Here is a 27,149-nt window from a genome sequence, read left to right on the forward strand (position 1 = left end):
AACGTTGATCATTTCCTTGCGAGTGCCGCCAAGTTTAATCTCTGGTGCAGTGCGAAATGTCGCGAGAGCCCGCCCACACTGTCTTCTGATTGGCTGTGGTTTTTGATTGATTGAACAAACATGTTTTTGGTAATCATATTAAAAATAATACTTAAATAGGATAATATTCAGACTTTTCAGTGCTGGAAAAAGTTGTGTGAAGAAAGTGGGACTATCTTTTTTTTTTTTTGAAAGTGGGACTATCTTTATTATTATTATTATTATTATTATTATAACATGAAACACAGGATGACAATAATATACTACATGCCAGGGAGAAGGAAAATAATATACCTTTTAAAAAGATTCACAATTTTTACAGCTTTCTTATTGGAAGAGTCAGAAATCAAATACATACACAATTTTAACTCTTCCAAAAAAAGGTTAAAGAAAGGCTTACGCTTTTGTGTAATTTACATTTGTGTAGCCTACAAAATATTTGGCGAGAAACAAAATAAGATTGAGTAAATAACATCTGATTGTTCTCTTTCAAAATGTATATAACCCAGAATAACATTTTCGTATTTCAATGAAATTTCAGGAATTATACCACAAAAAATACTCAAAATGAAAGTGGTACTATCACTTCCAAGAGAGAAAGACTGGATGACGTCATCAGGGTCTGTCATACCTTGGCTTTTGGTGAAATGATGCCACTGTCTCCTAGCTCTTCACTGCTGCAAATGCTGAAATTGTACTCATTGGTGTGGTCAATAAAAGGTGTCCATGCTCTTCAAACATTACAATAGTTACATCCACTTGCAGTACTGGAGGTTAAGTGTCCCATCTGTTACCTGTCTAATGGAGAGAGAAAGGGCGGGGATAATCAGCCCTGACCAAGACGTTAACTCCAGCAGGGAAGCAGGGAGGAGGATAAGGATTGTAATTTCGGTTTAAGAAGATTAACTTAGTAGAAGAGCTCGCTCTCCATCTGCAGTTTGCCTCACACATAGTGATGTTATAATGAGTAAATCATTGTTATCTTGATTTAAATCGCGCGTTGATTGTAATGATTTCGCGTGGAGTAACGATGATTGCTGGATTGGCTTGGCCTGGATCGGTGTTGAATTGGCATCGTGCATGTTAGCGCTTAAACGCTTTACTAGCGGAAATGAAGACGCGACCCACAGGCAGCACCTCCAACGCCGACTGGATGGGCTCTCTGTGCCCTGCCCTCACATCAATGCCCCTCAAGTACCTGGCGGTTCCAGGTGAGAGAACTTCTCTGACCTTTGACATTTAATTTATATTTATTTAGTTAAAAGAGTGATGAAATGAAAGTTTCCATGGTCAATAGTAGGCGGTTTCCTAGTTCTATTAAAAGATATGAGATATCAGTTTTGTCTTGTCCAAGACCAGTAAAACCTGTCAACAGCAAATATTGCCTGGTACCCAAAACTCTATGAACAGTCTTCTATTAACCTGAGAGCTTGACTGATAAAACTAGGGAAGAGCAGAAGCAGGAGACGAAGTGATCACAATAAAAAGAGCAGAGTTTATTGAATAATCTTGCATGTTTTTAAATTTTTCAGTACAAATCCAACAAGTTTTATTATTTTATCAATGTATAATATATATATATATATATATATATAAGTATACTTCACAACATCATCCTGTGATGTTAAAAACCTTGAAATGGATCTGTTACTAGTAAAAAAATATCCATTGAAACCATAAAGATTAAACAACAATAGCCAGCATTGCAAGAGCAAGTAAATAAGTAAAATAATTAGTATTATAAAACGTTTAGTTCCTGTCCTTGATTCTGATTGGTCAATATCTGTGTTTTATTCACGATAAAACACGGCTATGATCGCTTCATCCAACGGTTCTGTGTTTCGCTACACAACACCCTTAGCAACCACTTTTAGCAACGTAAACTGTTCTCAGTTGATATTGTTCATTGAAGCTTACTGTATTATGAAGAAGAGTATTGTGAGAAAGTATTCCCTGCATGCAGATTTAGCATTTTCCTTCAGGTCAGTCCTATTCATAATAAAAAATATGCTTAAATGTCTGCTGCAATATCTTGTCCTTTTAACAGTTAAAGGTTTTTTCCGTGACTGACAGCTCTAGTCAAACATTTGTCAGTTGTGTCTTGCTCAGTGTTCACAACAATTCAGTCTTTTCAATATAAAAGCCTTCGCTACTGAGTGACTCACTCATAAAGACAGTCTTTGCCGCCATCTAATGGCGTAATAATGTAACTTCTGTTGCTGTTCATGTCAGGGACTATTTTTTCTGGCGGAAGGAAGGCTTTTAGTGATTTTACTTCATGAAAGTTGCATTGATATTTTTTGGTTTTAATATTTGTATTGTGTGGTAAATAAAAGTGTGAAGTGTTGCTTCGCATTGTGCCTAACAACGCCCTTCAGACTTATTCACGATACAGCACAGCCTCTCATACCTTATTGCTTACATATAAAAGCACAAATAAAGAATAATAATAATAATAAAATGATGAATAAATTATTAAATTATAAATAATATAAATCTAATAATAATATGAATAAATGATAAATCAAATGACAAGTACATAAATGACTGATTATAAATTATTATAAAATTAAATTGAATAAAAAACACAGATGTATGGTTGCTTTCTTGAAGTAACATACACACAGGTTGCTATTGAGAATCCTTTGATCCTTCACATTAATTGTTCATTTTAATAAAATTTATAATTTAAATATACTTGTTTCATTTATATATATTATGTATTTCTACTCCCTAATCCCTCCCTACTCTCTATTATTTCTATTCCCTTTTTTATATATATTATAAATTTAATATTAATATATTAATAAGATATTACATAATGAAATATATTACATAATTTAGTTATTTTATGTTTTATTTTACTTTAAAGATTTAAAATCCCCTTTATTAAAACAATGTAAAAAAAAAAAAAAAAAGTTTTTTGTTAACTAAAAAAAAAAAAACATGGTCACAATGACAGCATAATCCTTTCAGGATATGAATGTTTTCCCTTTTTTTAGGTTTTCATTAGAGGACAGTCTTAAAAGGTCAGACCTGTTCCTGTGATTTTTTTTTTTTTTTTTTTTTTAATAGTCAGCAACTGATTATTGAAAGCTGTATTTTTTAAAATAAATCTTTCTAATAAACAACTTAGTGTCATGACATAATGGATAAATTAACTGCAGAACTGTCAAGCCTGTTACTTTTTTAAATGCATCGATATATATTAAAATGTTTGAATTTGTCTTGATGCTGCCTTTGTGTTCATGTTTTAGGGTCTCATGATTCCTTCAGCTTCTGGGTGGATGAGCAAGCTCCAGTCGGTCCAGACCAGAAAGCATATGTGAAGCACCTAGCTGCGATATTCCGCTTTCTTGCCAAGAAGGTGATGAAGAAGTGGTCCATGACTCAGAACCTCACTTTCAGGGAACAGCTTGAGGGAGGAATACGCTATTTCGACCTGCGTGTGTCCACCAAACCAGGAGAACCAGGCCATGAGATTTACTTTATACATGGGCTGTTTGGACACAAAGTACGTGATGGCCTTAATGACATCAACAATTTTCTGAACGCGCACAAGAAAGAGGTTGTTTTTTTAGATTTTAATCATCATTATGCAATGAGCGAGGAGCATCATCGTTACTTAATCAAGATGCTGAAGGATGTGTTTGGTCACAAGCTCTGCAAGATTGATGTGGTGGAGGAGATCACTCTAAACTATCTGTGGGAGAACAGGTACCAGGTGAGCTCAGGATGCCACGTTGTGCACATTAGACCTATCTGATGATAATAATAAAGGCTTTACATAAAGTTGAAATCTTAAAATGTGATTTGAAAATGTAGGTGGGGGAGTGAATAGCTCTCTCTTCCACCCTCAATACCCACGACTGAGGTGCCCTTGAGGCATGTGACCCCCAATCGCTCCTCAGGCGCTGCAGCAAATTGTTTTGGGTGTGTGTGTCCACAGTTTGCAGTGTATGTGTGTTCACTACTCACTACTCCTAATGTGTGTGTTAAATGCCACACTTGGCCTTCACATCAAGTCTCTTTCACTTTTTCTCAATGATGCAAGAGTGGTATAATAATCAACAACTATATAGATACTTGTGATAACATTTAGGGCCCTTTAGATTGGGGAAAAAACAGTGACACTAATAAGAAGAGGTTGACTTTTTTTAACACTTTAAAAAAAGACACAAGACACAAGACTTCGTCATAGAGATTAGGCGCTCAGTCATACTGAAACTGACCTAAAATGAGTTGAAAAACAGCTTTTCCTGTTACTAATACAAATGCCAGCACAACAAATGACTATGGAAATAAGTAGAAATTGTGTGGGTTTGCAGTTTGCAGTTCAGACTGTTTTGTTACCAACTTGTGCCTGAATTTGTGCTTACGACTCTTTGTGTGTCTATGGTGTGCTGCACCAGAGGTCAGCAGCTATTCCTGCTGTGTACTGACCCTAATCGTTATAGGATTAATGTCTCACTTCCACTCTGATGGAGACAGACAGGTGTGCAAATGGCAAAAACTGGATACCCTTGTAAGCACTATGCTATTTGTGAACACCTTCAGATTAGCACATTTTCCTGATAGTCTTTGTGGAAATAACTGATTCTGCTTAGTAACAGAAAAGGTGGTGAACTAAGATCTTAAATGTTCTAATATTTGCTGTAGCTGTTGTTTTGCTGAGTTGCTGGTTACATATGTAGATAAATATTTTTACATCTACTTGAAAATGTGAGTGATGTTTGTACTACTGCTTGCACAGTATTAACCACCATGAATGAAGGAAGTGGTTCTCAACAACTAAATACTGTAGAATGCAACAACAACAGAAGTACGCATTGACAAGCACTTGTTATGAGATAGCTGCAACTTTAGTTTAAAAGAATACAAAGACATTTTTATTGGTCATAACTTTCTAAAGCACATGTGTCGGAAAAGTCATGGGACCATCGGATGAAGTCAAATGGCGTTGGAGTCGAAAAGGTTGAGAAACACTGCCCTGGGGTGTTGTGGATAGTTGCTTTATGGTTGCTAAGCTGGTTTTACCAAGTGGTTTCTAGGGTGGTTACTAAGTGCTCACTTGCTAGAACCCACCATCAAGTCTCTAATTCTGGGGCCAGTTGCATAAACTGCTAGGATTAGTCTTACAAGTTAGCCATATTTTTTTCATATAACTTTTTTTCAAGTCAGTTACATAAAAACATAAATTGGTCGAATTTGATACCGAAAAGTTAGACTGATTACCCCTAACTAACTGCTAGTTGGTCATACTAGTTCTTAAGACAATCTTAACATAATGGCTATGTTTATTCAACTGGCCTCTGGTCCCTAGATAAAGCTTAAAGGGATAGTTCAGCCAAAAATGAAAATTCTGTCATCATTTACTCATCCTCAATTTGTTCCCAACCTGTATGAATTTCCTTCTTCTGCTGAACACAAAAGAAGATATTTTGAGGAATGTCAGTAACCAAACATTTGATGGGCCCAATTGACTTCCATACTATTTTTTTCCATACTATGGTCCCCCAACAGGCATTCTACTGAATATAAGTAACTTTGCAATTCAACTTATTCAACTTATTCTACTAACCCTAACCCTACCAGTCTACTAATACTCTAATGAGAGTTAGTTGAAATTTAGGTGCAAGTGCAACGTTACTTATAGATAAAGGGTTAGTTCACCCAAAAATGAAAACAATGTCATTTATTACTCACCCTCATGCTGTTCCACACCCGTAAGACCTTCATTCATCTTTGGAACACAAATTAAGATATTTTTGTTGAAATCCGATGGCTCAGTGAGGCCTCCATAGCCAGCAATAACATTTCCTCTCTCAAGATCCATTAATTTACAAAAAACGTATTTAAATCAGTTCATGTGAGTACAGTGGTTCAATATTAATAATATAAAGCGACGAGAATATTTTTGGTGCGCCAAAAAAAACAAAATAGCGACTTATATAGTGATGGCCGATTTCAAAACACTGCTTCGGAGCGATATGAATCAGCGTGTCAAATCATGATTCGGATCGCGTGTCAAATCGCCATACTGCTGAAATCACATGACTTTGGCGCTCCGAACCCCTGATTTGACACAAAAGATTCATAACGCTCCGAAGCTTCATGAAGCAGTATTTTGAAATCGGCCATCACTATATAAGTCGTTATTTTGTTTTTTTTTGGCGCACCAAAAATATTCTTGTCGCTTTATAATATTAATATTGAACCACTGTACTCGCATGAACTGATTTAAATATATTTTTAGTACATTAATGGATCTTGAGAGAGGAAATGTCATTGCTGGCTATGCAGGCCTCACTGAGCCATCAGATTTCATCAACAATATCTTAATTTGTGTTCCGAAGATGAACGTAGGTCTTACGGGTGTAGAACGGCATGAGGGTGAGTAATAAATGACATTATTTTCATTTTTGGGTGAACTAACCCTTTAATATAGATTGTTGTCTAAGCTTAAATATGAGTCGTAGCAATCCTTTTGGAAGCACCACTAATAATATTATCATCATTAGAGTCTGTCATGTCATTTTGACTTCAGAATAATGGCTCGTTCATTTTCTAGTTTGTGTTTGGATTCACAGGTCCTAGTGTTCTACCATCATCCATCTGCCGAGGGCTGCTCTGTGATGTGGCCTGGTAGTAAAATTCCCGCTCCCTGGGCCAATACCACAGACACCACCAAGCTCATCCAGTTCCTGGAGACGACGCTGGGTGAACGAGCCAAATACGGCAGCTTTCATGTATCTCAGGCCATTTTAACCCCACGTGTCAAGACCATCGCCAGGGGCCTGGTACGGGGGCTAAGAAACTACCTGGTGGAGAAGTGAGTATTTAGGTAGAGGAAACATTTTCATTTCGTATAAGCATAAGTGTGTTCACACTTGTAGTTCAGTTCTCTTGGTTCTTTTGGTCCGAATCAAAAAAAGAAAACAATACATTTATTCCTGGTTTGCGTAACATTCTCACTGTCATTTTTTAGACCAAATCTAAAAATACAAAAAAACTTATTTTGCAACGGAACTTAACGAACATCCAAAACAATGGATATTTATTTATTTATTTTACTGTGTATATATGTTGGAATAATTTTAAAATCATCCACTAGGTGGCAGCCCCACATTTGGTAAGTGTTAGGTCCAGATTTAGGAACCCTCATTGAGCAAAAACATAATCTGTCATCACAATGACGGGGTCCTCTAAGGTCCTAGCCTACTCATTTGACCCAGGCTGAAGGGGGCCCCTCATAAATTTAAAGCTGGCTTTTGATCTATGCATAGCCTACAGAATACAGTATTTGCATATTATGTACAATACATATAGTATACAAACTACATATTGTATGCTATTTCGACACAGAAGTATGGAGTCTCGTGCTGTGTCTTAGCGGACATCCTATTGAGACAACCGTCTCGGAGGAAGCTGTTTAATTCTGCCTGAGTGTGGATGTTGGATTGTTTATTATTCCAGGAAAAACACAGTCTGAGCTTCCCATTTCCTGGTTTTGTCCTGGCTGCTGCTGTAGATGACTGTGGTGCTTGGGAAGTTTATTTCTAGTCGGAGCTGACTCGGCTGACCTAGAACTAACTCTGTGAATAAAACGACTTCAACAGCTACTTGTAGACAAGTGCAGTTGTGTTGATTATACATGCATGCGTATTTATATAAATCTACATGTATACAACCTCAAAAGTGTGCGGTCGGTAGTATGAAAGAAGTCTCTGCCAAGGCTACATTTATTTGATCGACAATTGCAGTAAACCAGTAATATTGCAAAATTTAAAATAGCTGTTTTTCTATTGTAATATATTTTCACATGTAATTTATTCCCGTGATGGCAAAGCTGAATTTTCAGCATCATTACTCCAGTCTTCATACTGCCACCAAACTTTGAAAGGTAGTGCACATGCTGTTTTCGACCTATTATTGAAGAGATAAAGTGGAAAATGAGTGTAAATGCAGGCTTAATTTGTGCATGAGCACCATAAATCAGCATGTTTATTAGAATATGCACTATTCAGTGCATCCTTCACATCTGTTCTTACATGCACTTCTGTTGTTTTTTGTCACAGGAACCTTCCAACCATAATGACATGGGTGGAGGCACAAAAGCCAGGCATAGATGGGGTCAATATCATCACCTCAGACTTCGTAGAACTTGTGGACTTCGCAAGCACTGTTATTAGATTAAATAACCTCCTCCTTCAAGATCGACAGGGCACATGACCTTTTCTTTGACTGAAGATGTGCTGACCACAAAGAACTGGGATCACATGGAGGTCACTGCATGTGATTATCAAGAGGTGACGGATACCATATAAGTGCCATTAGTCTGATACCCATGTTTTGCTAATTTCACTGTAAGGTTTTTTTTCTTTCTTTTTAACAGCACTTGTTTATGTACATTGTGTATTGAAAAAAACTAATGTGTGTAATTATTTATGATTAATTATAATATTTTAGAACACATTTGAATAAATATTAAATGTTTAGTCTGTCATATAGAAAATACCAATGAATAACTTCTTACTGGTACAAAAATTAAATTATAATTTAAATAAAATGTTCCATTTTTTTCCATTGTGACATTATAAATATAAAAATATACTTTTGATTTTAGTGTGAAATATGACACAAGCATGACACTCTTTGTGAGATTGACCCAATTAGCCCTTTAAATGGAATGCTGATATTCTTTTTTTTTTTTTTTTTTTAGAATCAGTAATCATCTTTAGCTAATTTCAGTTTTTTTTATTGCTCCTCAGTATTTAAAAAAAACTGTTCTTAAGAGTATTCACAGAAATTATGTGACCGGCTCCACATCCAGGACCCTGCAGAGCGCAAGAGGTTCATCCACACCTGCATTTCCATGTGACCATATCCACATTCCAGTGACTGTTTTCTGTGGACTCTGGGATGGGAAAGCCATCAGATAATGACCAGGACCATGTGAACGAGTCCACACAGAGCATTTGAATTCAATAAAGGAACAATTATGTGCTCAAAGCATGGAGGTATTTAGGAAGAGAGAAAGAAAGCGGAGACAGATCTAATCAGCACAGCTGCTCTCTTTGGCTTTAAAATCACAGGTTTCGTTCACCGCCGTTATCACAAAGGGAATGTTTCCCCTGAGTTACATATATTCATAATGAATTTTTAAGTGAGAAATGATGTCAAGTTTTGAATCAGAAGACATACCATAGGGTCTGAGACTACTAGTGCAAATACTGCATTCTATGCAATTTTTTCATTACAAATTATTATTAGCATAACAATCGAGTGAAGAGTTACACTGGGTGTCTCTGAACTGAAATAACACCTGATGATCATGTTCTCCAGCATGATTTGAGATGTTTTTAAAGAGCATAATCTTCAGTGGAGGCAAGAACATCTGACAGTCTGTACAAAGAAGTCACATGATCAGTTTCATAAATTTGCTAGTTTGATTAGTGACCTAGAAATAGTGCAGAATGTTCCATATTTCTTATTTATTTTCATCATACACTCTTAAAAACAAAAGTTCTTTATTGAATAACCTTTAACATCCATGGAAACTTTCCATTCCACAAAAGGTCCTTTACAGTGGTTTCTTTAGATTAAAATGTTCTTCACAATAAGAAAAAAAATGTTCTTTTAAGAACTGTTCATTGAAAGGTTCTTTGAGAAACTAAAATGGTTCTTGTATGGCCTTTATGAGATTTCAATGATTGTCGGTTTTATTCGGGTGCAAGATCTCAATGACGGTCGGTTTTCGGTGTCAGTCGGTTTTGTTCTGTCATGAGATTTCAAAGATGGTCGGTTTTGTGCTTTTGTTCTTTTATGAGATTCCAAAGACAGTCGGTTTTTTTCGTTATGAGATTTTTTTTCCGAGATTTCAAAGACAGTCTGTCTTGTTTCGTTATGAGATTATAATGATGGTCAATTTTGTTCAGTTACGAGATCTCAACGACGGTCGGTTGTGTTCCTTTGTTCCGTTACGAGATGTCAATGACGGTCGGTTTTCAGAATGACGGTTTGTTCCTTTGTTCTTTTATGAGATTTCAAAGACAGCCGGTTTTGTTTTGTTATGAGATTTCAAAGACAGTCGGTTTTGTTCGGTTACGAAATCTCAATAACGGTTGGTTTTCGTTGTCAGTCGGTTTTGTTCTGTCATGAGATTTCAAAGACGGTCAGTTTTGTTCCTTTACGCAATTTCAGTGATGGTCGGTTTGGTTCGGTTACGAGATGTCAATGATGGTCGGTTTTGTTCGGTAACGAGATCTCAACGACGATTGGTTGTGCTCCTTTGTTTTTTTACCAGATTTCAAAGACAGTCAGTTTTGTTCGGTTACGAGATCTCAATGATGGTCAGTTTTCAGAATGACGATCCATTTTGTCTCTTTACGAGATTTCAATGATAGTCGGTTTTGTTCGGGTACGAGATCTCAATGACGGTCGGTGTTCGGTGTCAGTCGGTTTTGTTTTGTCATGAGATTTCAAAGACGGTTGGTTTTATTTGGTTATGAGATTTCAATGACGTCTGTTTTATTCGGTTACGAGATCTTAAAGATGGTCAATTTTGTTCCTTTACAAGATTTCAATGACGGTCAGTTTTGTTCCTCTATGAGAATTCAGTGATGGTCGGTTTTCAGCATCAGTCAGTTTTGTTCAGTTACGAGGTCTCAATGACGGTTGGTTTTCAGAACGACGGTAAGTTTTGTTTCTTTACGAGATTTCAATGATAGACGGTTTTGTTCGGTTACGAGATCTCAATGATGGTCGGTTTTCGGTGTCAGTCGGTTTTGTTCTGCCATGAGGTTTCAAAGACTGTCGGTTTTGTTTCGTTTCGAGATTTCAATGATGGTCAGTTTTGTTCCTTTACGAGATTTCAGTGATAGTCGGTTTTGTTTGGGTACAAGATCTCAATGACGGTCGGTTTTCGGTTGTCAGTTGGTTTTGTTTTGTCATGAGATTTCAAAGACTGTCGGTTTTGTTTCGTTACGAGATTTCAATGATGGTCAGTTTTGTTCCGTTACGAGATTTGAATGATGGTCCGTTTTTTTCGGTTACGGGATCTCAATGACGGTCGGTTTTCAGTGTCAGTCCATTTTGTTCTGCCATGAGATTTCAATGACGGTCGGTTTTGTTCAGTTACGAGATCTCAATGACGGTCAGTTTTTGGTGTCAGTCCGTTTTGTTGAGTTAAAAGATCTCAATGACAGTCGGTTTCCTGTGTCAGTCGGTTTTGTTCTGTCATGAGATTTCAAAGACGGTCAGTTTTGCTCCTTTGTTCTTTTACAAGATTTCAAAGACAGTCGGTTTTGTTTCGTTTTGTTTGGTTACGAGATCTCAATGATGGTTGGTTTTCAGAATAACAGTCAGATTTGTTGACGTTTTGGAAGCTTTATTTATAATGAAGCCAATGTTTCTTTGTTTTAAATGTTCCAAAATATAAATTAGATTTTGAATACCTGTATTTTAGTAGTCAGACTTTTGGACCCTTCTATATCAATGATTTTATATGGAATTCCAAGCCTTAAAAAACATCTTGCCAAAATTTTGATAAGCTCAAAACATAGTGACCTGGCCAGCTGCATTTTTAAACTATGACATTCTTTGTTCTTTCAATGAAAGTGTGCACCAGTGGTCTTTTAAAGGCCTTGACAAACAAAATTCCTTTTCTCCATCCTCTCTTTCACACTTTAGGCTCTCCCTTTTTTCACTCCCACTTTATTTCTTTCCAGATCATGAAAGAATGTCAGGGGTTGTTTTTTCATGTCGGCAGCAATGCAGTAACTTAAATAAAGGGACACTAACTGCAGTGTAATTACACACCGCTGTGGCCTTGTGGGTAACGACTGCTACAGTGGACATGCTGCAATGTTTTCTCTAACTCACTTAACGCTCGTAGCTTCTGCCTTTTTGTTTGAGGGTTTTGCTGGGTTCTCCTGGGCTCCAGGGTGAAGAGAGGCTGTATGGGCAACACTGACCATCTGTGAACTGACCAAAAGTCATCCAGTTCTCCATTCCTTCTGTTTGTGCAGCTCATTTGGGGACTGTAAAGAGTAATGATGCATTTTTTGGTGGAGTTTTAGGCAAATATACATGCAGGTGATTCCAAGCATAACAGCATCTGAAACTGTATAAAACAAAGCTATTATTCTAACATTGCAGACAACCTTCACATGGAGAGCTTGCTTATTTAGTAAAAGGCATTCGTCCCATTTCTGAGATAAGAAAAGCGTGGATGAGCGTGCACTGGAGCATCCTGTTTACAAAAGAATTCAGCCACATGTGACCATAATCACAAACTGGATGTAGGGTGTAAACGACGGTGGGTGAGAATTTATGACACACATTGTAGACTCTGTATGTTAATTAAACAAATAGTTCCTCAGTGGATATTTTGAGTTGACAGCTGTAATTAACTTTTAAATAGAGATGAGGAAGCTGGTTGATTTTATCATTGTTTATATCTTATTTGATTGTCTATTTTTATTTGTAGAATCAGAATTAGATTTGATTTATCTTATTTGGCAAAGCAAGGTACACTAGTGTGTGTGTGTGTGTGTGTGTGCGTGCGTGTGTGTATGTATGTTTTTTTTTCTTTCTTTCTCAGGAATAGGCCTACCCTACATCATGGGAATAAAATGTACCCACAAAGATGGCAATATCCAAAATCCTTGTCCTTGTGGGGACATTTTTTCAGTATAAAAATCATCATGTCTATGGAATGTCCCCACAAAACCCATGTGTGTGTGTGTGAGAGAGAGAGAGAAGTTTAGCCTATACTGAATTATGGTCAGAGGGCAGGTGGGATTGGGGTTAGTAGCGAGTGTTAACATATTAATAAATTAAACAGAAAACATTAAATTGCATACATTTGTGTTAAGAATATACTATCGATAATCTATCAATTTCATACTTGTTTTTTAATGGCAGGTGAATGTTTTATCCTTTTTATCAACAAACAGTACACTGTCAGTACTGGCTGAACTGCACGCGCCGGGGGCTCCAATGCGCACGCGCACATCAGCGTACGGTCTAGTTCCAGCTGTTGCGCATTCCAAAGCACAGCGGAGTCGCCGCTGGCCAAGAGCGACAGGACAGCGCCTTTAAGTCACCAAAGAGCCACAGGACTTGTTTAATATCTTTGGAAATTAATTATTAGGATCAGATTGTTTCACTTGTTTTCGTTTTTATCAATAACTTTCGGCGGAGAGTTGGAGTTTTTAAAGAAGGGGAAATATTGGATAGGCTATCTTTTCTTTCGGTCATTTGGAAGCGCGCAGGATATTTGGCGAAGAGCGGTGCGCACCTTCAGTAGTAAGTGTCTTTGGAGTTGACTTTCAGGATGACAGACATCGTTTCGACAATGGTAAGACTTTTTATCATTACACAAATAAACCTTGAAGTAAACTTTTATTTAATGGAAGGTGACATTTTATTTGAAGTGTAATAACTCAAAATAAGCGTACACTGTCTCTATCTATAGTTGATTCTTAAATTATGGACATTTACTTGAAATATTGGAAGATGAAACTTCTTTAGTCTATATTATCCATCTATGTGAATACATTTATGGTATTTGTGATGGATTTTTGTTATTGCAGTGATAGTGATAGTGACGTCTAATGAAACTATCTGACTAGTTCGGTAATCAACAAAAAAAAAAATGGTAACCTATAAAAATAAGTCAATAATATTTAAAATATTGTGAATCAACTTAAACAAAATAATGTATACCAACAAAATTATTCCACCATAAACTTTAAAAAAAAATACTGTCTGAAAAACTGCTTGGTGTGATGGTAAAGACAGCAGTATTCTGAGTCTGTCTTCTCTATAAAAAATATACAAATACCAAATGAATTTAAAATATTTTCTTTGTCAATTGTCCCTAACTGAAGAATCACCCAGTACCTGTTTGCTTATGCCTAATGGTTAAATAAACTATAAATATGATAATATTTATTTTGGCAGCAGTCTCTAACTTAATCTATGATCGACTCTTGGCACAAGCCATTGGCATGTGTTTTGTCTTTTGAATTCAAGATGGGCACTGAATCGTGACTCTGAACTGAGAGATTGGCATCATATAAACATCAAAGACCAGAGACAATGAAATAGCCCACTTTTGAAACAACCTGAAAGAAAACAAGTAAAGAACTTGTGCCGTGAGATGTCTCTGACAATGAAATTGAATCAATAAACAATGAAAAAATAATCAACCAGATTGAACAAACTATTGAAGGTTCATAGTTGTTTTTGTACATTTTTTTTTTTTTTTACTTAAATGACCCATCTAGTGTGTAAAAACAATAGCATTAGAACCCTCAAACCAGATGTTATGGTTGTAAAAACACTATGACACTATGTGTCTATGACACTCGGCACACAGTTGTTACATGCATAAGAGGAGCAATTATTTCATGAGTCACTGCGAGAGGATGAAAAGAACATGCAAACAGACACAGAGAGGGATGCTAGATGCTATAAGTGAACCAGATGCTATGCTTGTGAAAACATTGGACCTGTCACTCAACACTTTTACAGTTGGGCTAACCTGTGATCTAGCTGACTCACAGAGCTCTCACTGATGGACAGGTGTGAAATCATTGTTGAGTATGGTGCAGATGTTATAAAGCATGTGTTGAGTGATGATTTTGTCAATCGACGTAACCCTTGCGACAAGACAAAAACAGAGTCAGGTAATTCACTATGGACCAAACTCTTGGTTCCAAAACAAGGGTTTCACAACAATGCCATAGAAGAACCACTTTGTGTTCCTCAAAGAATAGGTTCTTTTGGGTTCTAATTCTTGGGTTCCTTTTACTGTGAAGAGAATTTTAATAATCAAAAGATCCTTTTGTACAGTGGAAATGTCCCATGGATATTAAAGGTTCTTTATGAAACCATAGATGCCAGTAAGGAAACCGGTTTCACAGACAAGGCTTAAGCTAGTCTTAGACTGTTTTGTCTTAAGATGCACATGCAATAATGTTTTTTTTTTCTAGGGCACGTTTATAAAAGCTACTTAAATGCCCTAATTGAACTAAGGCCTAATCCTAGCTTAGTTTAAGCCTTGTTTGTGAAATCGGGCCTTAATTTTTTTTTTAACCCTAAAAAGACTTCAGTCATTTTAAACAGAAATTTTTCAAATTTTTACTTCATCTGAATGGTACGAAACTTGGTGACATAAACACACACACAAAAATATCTGGACATGAAAGGCTAAATGGTCTTACAATGAAGTAGTCTTTGATTATGTCTAAATATATATCCAAATGCAAAACCTATTAAAAATAAGTAATTATGTATGACAATACTATTATATGCAACTATAGGGAATACACAGCCGTATTTATATTTATATACAGGGCTATGGTATTAAATTTGCTTAATTTTTAACTTAATTACTATATAAATTGAAATCAATGATATTTTTTCTAATATTTGTATTTTATATAGAAATGGTGCATAATTTAGTAATCTAGTACCAAGAAATCCCCTCAAAATACAAAATATTAAAGAATAAATATTATTGAAACAAAATATAGAACATTAATTTTACTATATTTCACTATAATTATCGTCATGAGGGCAAGTGGATTTAGTGAGTGTTAATTTAATGTCAACATTTTCATAAAATAAACAGATAAACATGTAATCATTAGTTTCAATTTGTACTCTAGTCAAGTAAACTGACCTATTAAAGTGGCCTTACATGTAAAAAGCTCTTCATATGATGGTAATGGCTTCTTCAAAGAAATCTGTGCTTGAGAGGAACAGTGTTAGAATAATATTACGTAAGCTTTTGCAGCCTAATGTGGATTTCCTTATGGTTCTTATTCCTGCAGCCAGATGCAGCTGTAACAACATTCCACACTCTTTCATTTGTTGACTTTGGAATTTGGGGCTAAAAATTAAAAAGTCTTAATATGTTTTTTCAGACAAATTTAAAAAATCTTGCATTATAATGTGCAGGCGAATTATTTATTCAGTTCCTCAAGCCGTTAATTAAAAAAGCAAAATATCTGCAAGTCATGTTCACCCTACCGCCACAAACTGTTCCAAATAGCTGTTGTAATTACGGTCTTTATAGCTAATTATTGTTATTTTTAAACATAACAGCATTAATGTCACCCTGCTGCAACATAATGGCCTGATAGTCAGTGAAAGACTAGAAGGGGAGGAAACTTAGAACAGAGAGTGGTTTGTCTACCTAACAGATCTCGCATCATTGAGTGTGTCCAGGGGAAGCAAGGGGGCTGCTTCAACCCTTCGTAAATGAGCTGCATGCCATGAAGGGAATCCCATATTAAGCTGAGGTCTAGGCACAATGAGATCATTGTCACATGTGACAGAATGGACTATATAAGCAGCGCTGCTTCGTCACCTTTGAGAGATCAGATGAGCTTTCTATGCTGATATTGTTAAAGAGGCGAGTGTGTGACCTTTAATCAAAAGATAATGACCTCTAATAAAAGGTAAGCATGTCATGGCATCTCTTTAACATGACACTATAAATTCAGAGCCGGCACAAAGCCTGCATTCATGCCGTATATCTTGTATCTAAGGCTTTATTTTCAGAATGGATATTTATGAATATCCCTTCATTTATTCTCTGCTAAACAAGTTATAATCATAACTTGCAGTTCATTGAGTTAGACGGTGATTCAGTAACCGCTGTAATGGTTTCAGTTCAGTGAAAAATCTTCACATTGAACGCAGCTCAAAAAATCAGAATCAAGGACCAGAATTATCTGTTTTATAATGTGCTATAATGCCTTAAATTTTGAACAGCGGTGCCATAAAAGAACCATTTTGGATTCCAAAAAAACATTTCAGTGAATAGTTCTTAAAAAAGCATTTTTTCATAGGGTGAAGAACAATTATTAATCTAAAAAAACTTTAGTGTAATGGAAAGGCTCCATGGATGTTAAAGGTTCTTCATGGAACCATCAATGTCAACAAAGAAATTTTAGGAGTGGCAGTACACAGTAAGTGGTTAGTATTCCATTCTGAACATAGCCCCTATACGTAGGACAAAAAGATGAACCCAGCTATCACAACCCGAGATCAGCCTACGCCAAATGCATTTGGAAATGACATGGAAAGCGTCCGTGTTTCTGCCAGAGTTCTTGTTAGATCTGATGAGGGAAAGGAATGAAAACAGAGGGAGGCTGACAGACAGTTTCCCATTTTAAATCTCCCATCCGTCCGCCGAAACGCTAAACTTGTGTGTGGCTGTCACCACCCGTCCTGGGTGAGACTTTGAAATGTGTGATCCCTCTTTGATCGTCCCATGTGCGTTACAGCTGAGATGATGGAGTCGCCAGGAATGTCCTCCCACATCATGTCTTGCATAAAGCACAAGGACTCAAAAAGCCCTTTGTGTCAAATTTTGGCCTTGCCTGCTCCTTCTGTTTCTTCATCATAGATCTGACGTCTCAATGATCTCATAACACTTCTGTCTTTCTCTCCACAGTCTTATCTTTCATCCTCTCTCAGTGGCTCATAAAACAAATGTTGTTTTCAAATTAACACTCTCCCCCTTTTCCTTCCCCCATTTGATTTCTTTCCTGCATGTTAATAACCCACTGCAGTCTTTATGAAAGGTCTGGCCTCTTTGTTTGTTGTAGATGTCTGAACATGCCTGAACATTGCAGCTTTTACCTGCATCAAGAGGTCTTGATGATTAAAGCCATAGTCAGGGTCATCTAACAAAGATCCACCAGTGTGTAAACAGCAAACCTGCTCTTATCGCCCCACAGCAGCCCACATCTTTAATCCTAAGAGCTGATTGGACAGAAAGGTGCTAGAGAGGAATGTAGCTGGTATTTTCATCCTGGGGTGACATACCTAAGTAGTTCTCAAAAGCAAAACACTGGGACATTCCTGCAGGAACACGTCTGTCTACCTGTCTGGAAAGAGGGCAAAGAAAGTTGAGGAAGGGGTTTATGGTTCATGTGCAGTTGTTGTTGAGCTATAAAATAGGTCATGTTATTATCAAGTGCCCTCTTGGGATATGGCCAAACGTGAACTTAGGGTCTTAAAGTTCTTAAAGGACTTAAAAGTTGACCTTTTTTCAAGGGAATTAACCTTAATTTGAAAGCAGTGAATGCAGTACTGTTTCATTTCTGTTTACTTTAAATTATTTATAGTATAAATAACCTTATCTACATACACTATCGTTCACTACAGTGAAATAAATTAATACTTTTATTCAGCAAGGATTATTTAAAAAAAATTTGACAGTATAGACATTTATAATGTTACAAAATATTTCTATTTCAAATAAATGCTGTTGAACTATCAAAGAATTGTGATAAAAATATAATGGTTTCAACAAAAACATTAAGAAGCACATGTGTATTCAACATTGATAATAATAAGAAATGTTTCTTGAGCACCAAACCAGCATATTAGAATGATTTCTGAAGGATCATGTGACACTGAAGATGTCTGATGAAAGTTACAACATTCTGAAATATGCTGACAGAAACTGTTATTTTAAATTGCAATAATATTTCACAATATTACTTTTTAATGTATTTTTTAATCAAATAAATGCAGGGTTGTTAAGCATAAGAGACTACAAAAATATAAAAATCTTATATAAAAAAAAATCTTATAAAAACCAAACTTTGAACAGTATAGTGTACCTATGCAGGCCTAGAAAGTTTTACACATTTCCCATTCCTTATTTGTTTGATAAATATTTTATTGAGGCAAATTACATTTTTATAAAGTAGCTTTATTAGTGTGCTAAATAAAATGCAATTTTATGATCACTTTAAAAAAAAAAAAAAAAAAAATCCCATGACAAATCTAACAGATTCTGTGTAAACTTACTAGCAAAACTGTACTGCTAACATGTTGGTTAATATGATAAAGTAGTATATAAGCATGGTTGTAGGTGCAATCTGATTGGACCCAGGCGTGTGGATTGGAAATGAGGGTGTTTGAACAGCAGTGACCTCATTCAGGAAGTCAGTTTTGTATCTGAGGAAACAGAAACAGCGTGAGGCGGTAATGGTCAGATGTTCCTCTCAGGCTGAGCGGGAATGGCACATCAAACAGAGTATGGCAAGAACGCAATGGCTGTTATCAGTATATGGGCACTTAAGGAACACTTAAATGTATTGCAAAATATAATATAAATATAATATATATATAATATAAATAAGCTCCTGCTCATGTTTCTAATGCATTGTAAGTAATACATTAAGTGTGTCTTTAGTGTCCAAATACATTTTTGGGGCATCTGTATACACGTGTATGTGTCTGTATGGGTGAGTAGGGTTAGTATCTGGGCCCCTCTCTATGGTAACTGCAACTCTAGGCTGTCAAGGCAAGGGCCATTTCTCACTACATCTCCAGTGGCATGGTATGCCAAACACGCCCAATGGCTCGTGGGAAATAGTACACATGGAACATTCCTGCCTTTTCCTCCCACTTTCGTTTCTGCCCCTTTGGAATTGTTTTTCACACACATTCCAACCTATGTTACGTGTGGTGGCTGGATTAGAGAGTGTGAGTATATTCATTCTGATGTTTATGGCCCTCAGGAACTGTTTGTGAGTGTCTATGTGGTGTCTATGTGTGTTACTGGAGTGCCATTAAACATAATAGCCTTTTCCTTACCTGGATACACTCAATGGTGTTTAAACTAGAACTGAAAGATAACCAGCAATTGTTTGCTAATGTTGTTTGCTAAACCATCATGTTGCAGTATTATTTAAAGGGTTAGTTCATCCAAAAATGAAAATTCTGTCATTAATTACTCACCCTCATGTCGTTCCAAACCTGTAAGACCTTTGTTCATCTTTGGAACACAAATTAAGATATTTTTCATGAAATCTGAGAGGTGTGTGACACGTCCATAGACAGCAATTTAACCACCACTTTCATGGTCCAGAAAGGTACTAAAGACATCGTTAAAACAGTCGACGTGACTGCAGTGGTTCAACCTTAATTTTATGAAGCGATGAGAATATTTTTTGTGTGCAAAAACATCGTTCAGCGCTTCCAGGTTCTACGTCAGAACGCCGAATCATTATTAGCTGGCTCCTGCGTCAGCATCACACGCATGCGTCGTCAGCCACTACTGAGCCGGTGTTTTGACATAGAACCTGGAAGCGCTGAACGTAAACAGCATAACAGAATGATATTGTTGAATAAAGTTGTTATTTTTGTTTTGTTTTTGCACACAAAAAGTATTCTCGTCTCTTCATAAAATTAAGGTTGAACCACTACAGTCACGTCGTCTGTTTTAACGACGTCTTTAGTACCTTTCTGGACCTTGAAAGTGGTGGTTAAATTGCTGTCTTTGGACAAGTCATATACCTCTCGGGTTTCATCAAAAATATCTTAATTTGTGTTCCGAAGACAAACAAAGGTCTTCCGGGTGTGGAACGACATGAGGGTGAGTAATTAATGACAGAATTTTCATTTTTTGGGTGAACTAACCCTTTAAGTAAAATTCTCTAAACATTACAGAGAAGTATAGTGGATGGACCAAAAAAAAAAAAAAGATAATTTTGTCATTATTTACTCACCTTTATGCTTTTCCAAACCTGTATTTTATTCTTCCATCCATGGAATGCAAACAAATTCTATAGAATGTTAATGTTGCTCTTCTCCATATATGAAAGTTACAGGTTGCCATGCACTTTTGAGCTAAAAAAAAAAAAAAAAAAAGCACAATATACAAATATTAATAAAATATCTATAAAAGTACTCATGCACTATATTCCAGGACTTCTGAATCCACAGATCTAAATTGAAGTCCATATTGACAGAAAAAATCTTTCCCTTCCACAAGAGCTGTAAAATCATATTCACATTTACTTCATATTCAGATATGCCGCATTGGTTATCACATGGAATATAGAAGGAATTTTGGGGTCAGTTTGGGTATTTTAATGAAATTAATACTTATCCTTATCTACATACACTACCATTCAAAAGTATGGAATAGTTTGGAAAAGAGTATTTGTGTTCCACTTATGAAACAAATCAAATCTCTAAAGTCTATAAAGCCACTGACGATTACCTTCAAAGTTATACAACAAGTATGTGTATGTTTAAACATATCACAACTTTGTTCTCCTTGTGTGGTACAGGATACAGAGCCAAACTCCCCAGTGAGTGTCCTCGAGTCAGATCAGAGCCTCGGTTCTCCTAAGGTTAGTAGACCATTTGTTCAGCTTTTCTTTGAGGTCAGGACTGTTAATGCTCTAATGCTCTGTTTTAGAGTCCGCCACTGGACCTGATTGACACAGGAAAAGGACTGAAGGTACAAACAGCGACCCCTCACCTAGTCAGCCTGGGTAGTGGAAGGCTAAGTGTGGCCATTACTCTCCTACCTCTAAAAGAGGGTATGTGCTTTTCTCTCTGTTTGATTTTACCTATCTCTCGATCTCCCTCTCTCACACACACAAACCCAAATAACCATGAACAATGGCCTGCAAAGAATAGATCTGTAAATAATACCCTCTGTCTATGCATGCCTTCATGAAACAGTGGATGCATGTGGCTTTTATTGTTAGTGCACTTCGGTAAGGGAAGAGGGTGGAAGAATAGGGATTTTCTGATGCAAATATTTCCAAAGCCGGAACCCATACATCTTATTTAATCTTTACCTTAAAGAAACGTAAGAAGGCAGGAAGACAGATCCACCTGTCTCCGATAACACACAGGTGTCTGGCTTGTCTTAATGACACCACATCTGCAAACATAAAACTCCCGCTCATACCTCGCCCCTCTTATCATGGTCACCATGGTAAACGCTGGAATGCAATCTCAGAATGGTGCAGGAAATGAAGTGTGCAACCTATCAGAATAGAGACAGGACAAGGAGTCAAGCCGACTTCCTCCCAGTGGGACTGAGTAATAAAGTCACAAGCATTACAGTACCGCCATAGTGCTGGACACACACAAAGCCTGATTTAAACTTGCTATTTTAAGGCAGTCTAATTATGTTTGATATAAAAAGAGCAAATATTTGACCATATTCATTAGTAATAGACTGTGAGGTGTTGAAGTAAAACTGAATGGGGGCGATTTGCGTCACTGGTTGAGTATGTGAGCCAGCAGAGGTCAGAGAAGAGTGGAAATGTAAAACAAAAACACATCATTCATTGGAAAAGTACATCTCCATGCCAGCAACATGACACCAGACTAAAATTGGCACAAATGCGACAAATAAAACATAATTTACGTTATAATTTGAAATTTAGTAGGCACTGGTGACAGTGCAGAAGATTTTGTATGCATCTGTATGCATTGCAGTCAGTGAATTCATGAAGTGGCATAGTTACTTACAATTTTAGAGCTCGAACAAGCATATCCTGCATATGAGAGGAAAAAATAATATTTCAATCCTTTGCATTTCCTAACAAAACTTTTGCAAAGTTTCTCTGGGGAATGCAAAAGATTTGTGAGCAATAATTTTTCTTCCCATGTCATATTTTTTCCATCATAATGTCCCCTTAAGGGCTCCCGTAATATGTACTTAAAGGGATAGTTCACCCAAAAATGAAAATTATCCCATGATTTACTAACCCTCAAGCCACCCTAGGTGTCTATGACTATCTTCTTTCAGACGAACACAATCGGAGATATATTTAAAAAATATCCAGGCTCTTTCAAACTTTATAATGGTACTGAATAGGGGTTGAGATTTTGAAGCCCAAAAAATGCATCCATCCATCATAAAAATAATCCATACGGCTCCTGGGCATTAATAAAGGCCTTCTGAAGTGAAACGATGGGTTTTTATCAGAAAAATATCCATATTTAAAACTTTATTAACTATAATAACTAGCTTCCGGCAGACACATCGATTTGTGATGGAAGAGTAACCCCTGACCCGACGCATGACGCAATGACAAATGTGGAAGCGCAGAGGATAGAGCAAAACAAAACACCGGTCACGAATTAGAAGTCTAAAATGAGAAATTTTCAAGAGAAATTATATAAGAGAAGAGGAGCTTCAGCCATATTTGTTTAAACCATGAGAGGCATCTAAGCTTACGATATTCATACATCGCGTCAGGAGTTACTCATTTGGCATAAGTCGACTTACGCAGTATGCATACAGTCGTCTGCCAGAAGTTAGTTATTTTAGTTTATAAAGTTTTAAATATGGATATTTTTCTTATAAAACTCATTTTAGAAGGCCTTTATTAACCCCTGGAGCCAAAGACAGAACATACTGCATAACTACAAATGTATTTATTTACAGTCTTTATTTCTTACACTTAAGATTATTTTAAACCAAACTCACAGCAGCACTAAACGCTTCATACTTCATATTTTTTTGATTTTTATTACAGGAGTGACACGCATAGGCCGTGACGATGCCCCTGTACCTCAGGACATCACTATTGAGGGTCCTGGCATTGAAGCAGAACACTGCAGGATTGAGAACAGAGGAGGGGTCGTCACTCTTGACCCATGCGGACACCTGTGTTCGCTCGATGGAGTCCCCGTTACCAGACCCACACAACTCACGCAAGGTAACCACAACAGAACTATTACTGCGTTTGAAAAAAAGTGCAAAATGCATTTACGGCAAAGAACCATCATGCATTGCATGCATGTTTTTGTTTGTTTGCTTTGGAAAACATAGGGTCTGAGAAAATGAAAAGGGGAAGAGGTTTATGACCTGGGAGTGAAGTGTGTTATGTATTGGAAATGTGTCTTTGCAGCAGGGTTTTGGTTTTGGATGTCACTCAGAGTTTAATTGGTGTGGTTTTGGATCTTTTCTTTAATGCGACACTGTGACTCAGAGCTTCCAGAAGCGTTAGAGTAAGCTACCGAGCTCAGCTTTTCAACCCAAGGTTGTATTTTCCCTTAATTCCTGCATTCTTTAGCCTCACCGAGTTCCTCAGCAAATGATCCATCATTCTCTATGCGCTTATTTTCTTTCACATCTCAGTGAGAGCGAGTCAGATAAACATTTACCAGACTTATTCTGACACTCTTCAGTCATGAACTGCAAATATTGACAGCACTGCGAGATGTGTCCTCAACTTCTGTCTTAGTTTCTGTTGGAGGGAATGTCAACAGGCACGACTGTGATGCAAATGAAGACAAATTTATTTTCGTTTTTGAATGTTTTTAGAAGAGAGGCCAGTTGTGGAGGTACTAATATTATACATCTGCATTACAACAAGCAGCCACATGCTAGTTAAAAGGATGCTCTGTCAATGAGAAAAAGAAGCATATTTGAGGCTAACCTCCCCTAACTCTACATGCTTTGAACACAGAAGTTATAGGGCTGGTAATAATCAGCAGAGCTCAGTTAGAGGTCTATTCCACCTCCAACACTCGCTGTGACGCAACAACTGTCGTCATGTCTGCCCGGGCAATTGCAAAACTTCAATTGATTGGCAAATTCTTGATTGGTGTCAGACTCAATCTATTATTAGACTGTTCCAGACTATGTAAGTCTGTTGGGTAGTTATCTAATCCTGACTAAGGTGTCTGGTATGTAAACAGCAGAAACCCTATTATTGAAAACAGACCGCTGAGTGCATGTTTTTTATGTCTTACTTTTAAGAGTTTAAAAATATATATCAAATATATAGGCATATACTTTGTAGAAAAAAGGTTGATTTATTCAAAATGTTCCTTGTAGTCAATCTTTTGCTAAAAAACTATTTTTATTTGTGTTGTAGCTTTCTAGAAAGTTTTTCTTCATCACTATCTTCTTTAGTTTGCACACTGGTTGTATGGAATTATTTTTTAAGAACAATATTTATTACGAAAAGTGCTATACAATTTTTTTTTTTTTTTTTTAATTTTTCTCTTGTATTCTAATAATAATATTTTTTATTAATAATTCCAACCTGATCACCTGGGAAAACGTTACTATGTTACGAGGAGGCGATTTCATATCAATTTGTACTATGTGAATCATACAAAAACGTACAATTATTAGGAAAAAATTAAGCATGAAGGTCAACCTTTAACCCTACCCCTAAACATAGGGCGTGAGAAGATCATTCAAAAAAAATTTACAAATGAGATTGTACAAATTCATATGAAATATAGCCACCAATTCAGCAAAATGTAAAACAGTAACAAATTATCATGAGATTATGTTGATAATTACAAATAATTTCAGAAACAATATATTATCTTACACTTTTTTTTACTTTTTTTCCACAGTATAAATAGGTCTGTATACTGTACAAGAAAATATTAAGATGCATTTATATTTTAGAAAGGGTGTTCCTCATGTCATATTTTGGGGGTTCTTGTCATTAAACGTTTGAAAACCCTTCTCTGTTTTATACATCATTTTATACATAAATCATAAAGTTTGTGCAACTTACTTGAGCTAGACTGAAATCAGATTTCTCATTGTCTACACCATTATGACTGATGAAGGCTGGGAGTTTTGTACTGACATCCCCATGATGATGTGGAGAGGTCAGAAAATTAAACAAGATTATGTTCAGTCTTGAGCAAGAGGAACAATTGATTTCTGTTTCAGTCAGAGTTGCACAAATGATTACTCAACAAGCAAATTCTGCAGAGGGCAGGAAAAATATCTTGGAGAAAGTGCAGAAAGTGTTTTGATAAACATTTTTGATTCTATAATTTAGATTTTATATAGTGTTTCTTCTCCTCTAAACATTCCACAGTGTTTCTCTCAGGTAACTTTATCTCTGAGTAGGTAGACAAAGAAAATGGAGGGGGTGGGGTTAAGTCACCCCTTTCACTAACATTTTAAGCGTTTGCTTTTGCTTTAACAAACAGAACAAATTTCAAGATTACCAATGTTCATGTTATGCATCTTTGAAACGCTTAATTAAAAGATTTGACTTACTTTCAAATACGAGTTACAACTTCAGTGAAATAGTTGGACTTCCCTCTTATGTTGTACTTGTGTATGTAAAGAGCACCACCCCTTTAGGTTGGGTTTGGAGCGTTTGCTTTATTCTCACTGACCTCAGGAGAAGAGGAAAGTGAAGCGGTCGCGTGAGACGCGCGCGCGGTTGTCACAGTGAAACGCACCCGGGTCATGGCTTTCGGCGTGAAACACTAATTGACTGCAAAACTCCGCTCATGCTTCGAGGTACTAGCTCAATGTGACTTCCTGAAAGGTTTGTTTTCCTTTCTTATATCGTTTTCTTCCAGCAAATTGATAAGATATGTGGTTTAGACTTTTACATTGAATCTACACTGCAGGTCAAGGACACGAACGCTGATCAACGAAGCCGCCTACGTGCTAGTTCACGGCATCGTAGTGTCACGTTATAGTGTCACTTATTAAAGTAAAACTTTGTTTTTGGATTTGCTTGTAAGCGAGAGCCTACTAATATTTATCTTTATTTTTTTATGATGTCATAATTAAAAAATATTTACATGTAAATATTTAACCTGTTAATTTATTGACATGCGTGACCATGGAGTAACACTTTTTTGCGCTATGTGTATCTAGCTTTTATAATATATATTTATATTTTTTATAATTTCCCACATTTGTCTGTTACAAATAAAAGTAGTTTAGAAATCCACAGGTTATCTCTATATGTAAATGATTGTCAAATACAAAGAATGCTGTTGCTACAGCCTATCACACTGTCAGTCAGGGTGGGTTGTATTTTTTGAACGAATTTGTGATAATCAAATTAAAATATATTTAAATATTTTTAAAAATAATTATGCCACCCCCGTTTCAATTTAGTTTAAAATGGAAAATATGTAGCATGTATAATTATTTTACATTAATGAAGTTTTTGACGCCATTCCAAGTGTGATGAGGCCTACTGCATGCATACATGCATACATTATAATTAAGATTTCCTCAAATTGTTTTAGAGTATCATATGGTTGTGTGCTGTTGAATTTTTGTTTTCTCTTAGTGATATTTGCATGTCAGCACATGAACTGTGACCCTTATGTTTCCTGAACAAAAGGTCAGATATGGTTTCCTCCTCCTTAATTATCAAATAACATTTACCTAATATCCGTGCTATGATCTTAACTCTTTCTCCCCTCTAATTTATAGCATTAACAGATGTATTAAATGTTTTATTGTACCAGAAGATTGTTTCCTTGTGGTGCTGGGTTAATCCAATAATTTGAGCAGGAAAGTGTTC

The 27,149-nt window shown here is 36.4% G+C and overlaps 2 protein-coding genes and 1 long non-coding RNA gene across 16 annotated transcripts in view; 2 read left to right on the plus strand and 1 right to left on the minus strand.

The window, feature by feature from the left end:
- Positions 1–750: 750 nt before the first annotated feature.
- Positions 751–9,439, plus strand: plcxd2 (phosphatidylinositol-specific phospholipase C, X domain containing 2). Its single transcript, XM_051882066.1, has 4 exons — positions 751–1,250; positions 3,297–3,763; positions 6,630–6,871; positions 8,118–9,439. Exons 1-4 carry the CDS (start codon positions 1,151–1,153, stop codon positions 8,269–8,271), a joined length of 963 nt encoding a protein of 320 aa, XP_051738026.1. The 5' UTR covers positions 751–1,150; the 3' UTR covers positions 8,272–9,439.
- A 3,650-nt stretch (positions 9,440–13,089) lies between these two features.
- The window catches only part of phldb2b (pleckstrin homology-like domain, family B, member 2b), a 43,465-nt gene continuing 29,405 nt past the window's right edge, over positions 13,090–27,149 (plus strand). For 9 of the 13 annotated variants that reach the window (XM_051881999.1, XM_051882002.1, XM_051882001.1 and 6 more), the window contains exons 1-4: positions 13,091–13,402; positions 21,156–21,218; positions 21,287–21,410; positions 23,370–23,552. In XM_051881999.1, the coding sequence (XP_051737959.1) occupies positions 13,379–13,402; positions 21,156–21,218; positions 21,287–21,410; positions 23,370–23,552 (394 nt within the window). In that variant the 5' untranslated portion in view covers positions 13,091–13,378. Of the gene's footprint in view, positions 13,403–21,155; positions 21,219–21,286; positions 21,411–23,369; positions 23,553–25,993; positions 26,151–27,149 lie in introns of those variants that run through there. The other 4 variants (XM_051881998.1, XM_051882000.1, XM_051882008.1 and 1 more) reach the window with 2 other exon arrangements.
- Positions 17,575–26,006, minus strand: LOC127505973 (uncharacterized). 2 transcript variants are annotated; one of them, XR_007927857.1, is made up of 4 exons: positions 25,874–26,006; positions 21,675–21,865; positions 20,589–20,709; positions 17,575–19,032 (listed from the first exon to the last, which is right to left on the minus strand). It is a non-coding gene; the product is annotated as an uncharacterized LOC127505973 (long non-coding RNA). The 2 variants fall into 2 exon arrangements; XR_007927856.1 differs by lacking the exon at positions 17,575–19,032 and having other exon boundaries at positions 20,351–20,709.

The sequence above is a fragment of the Ctenopharyngodon idella genome, chromosome 23 (genome assembly GCF_019924925.1).
Source record: "Ctenopharyngodon idella isolate HZGC_01 chromosome 23, HZGC01, whole genome shotgun sequence".
Classification (NCBI taxonomy): Eukaryota; Metazoa; Chordata; class Actinopteri; order Cypriniformes; family Xenocyprididae; genus Ctenopharyngodon; species Ctenopharyngodon idella.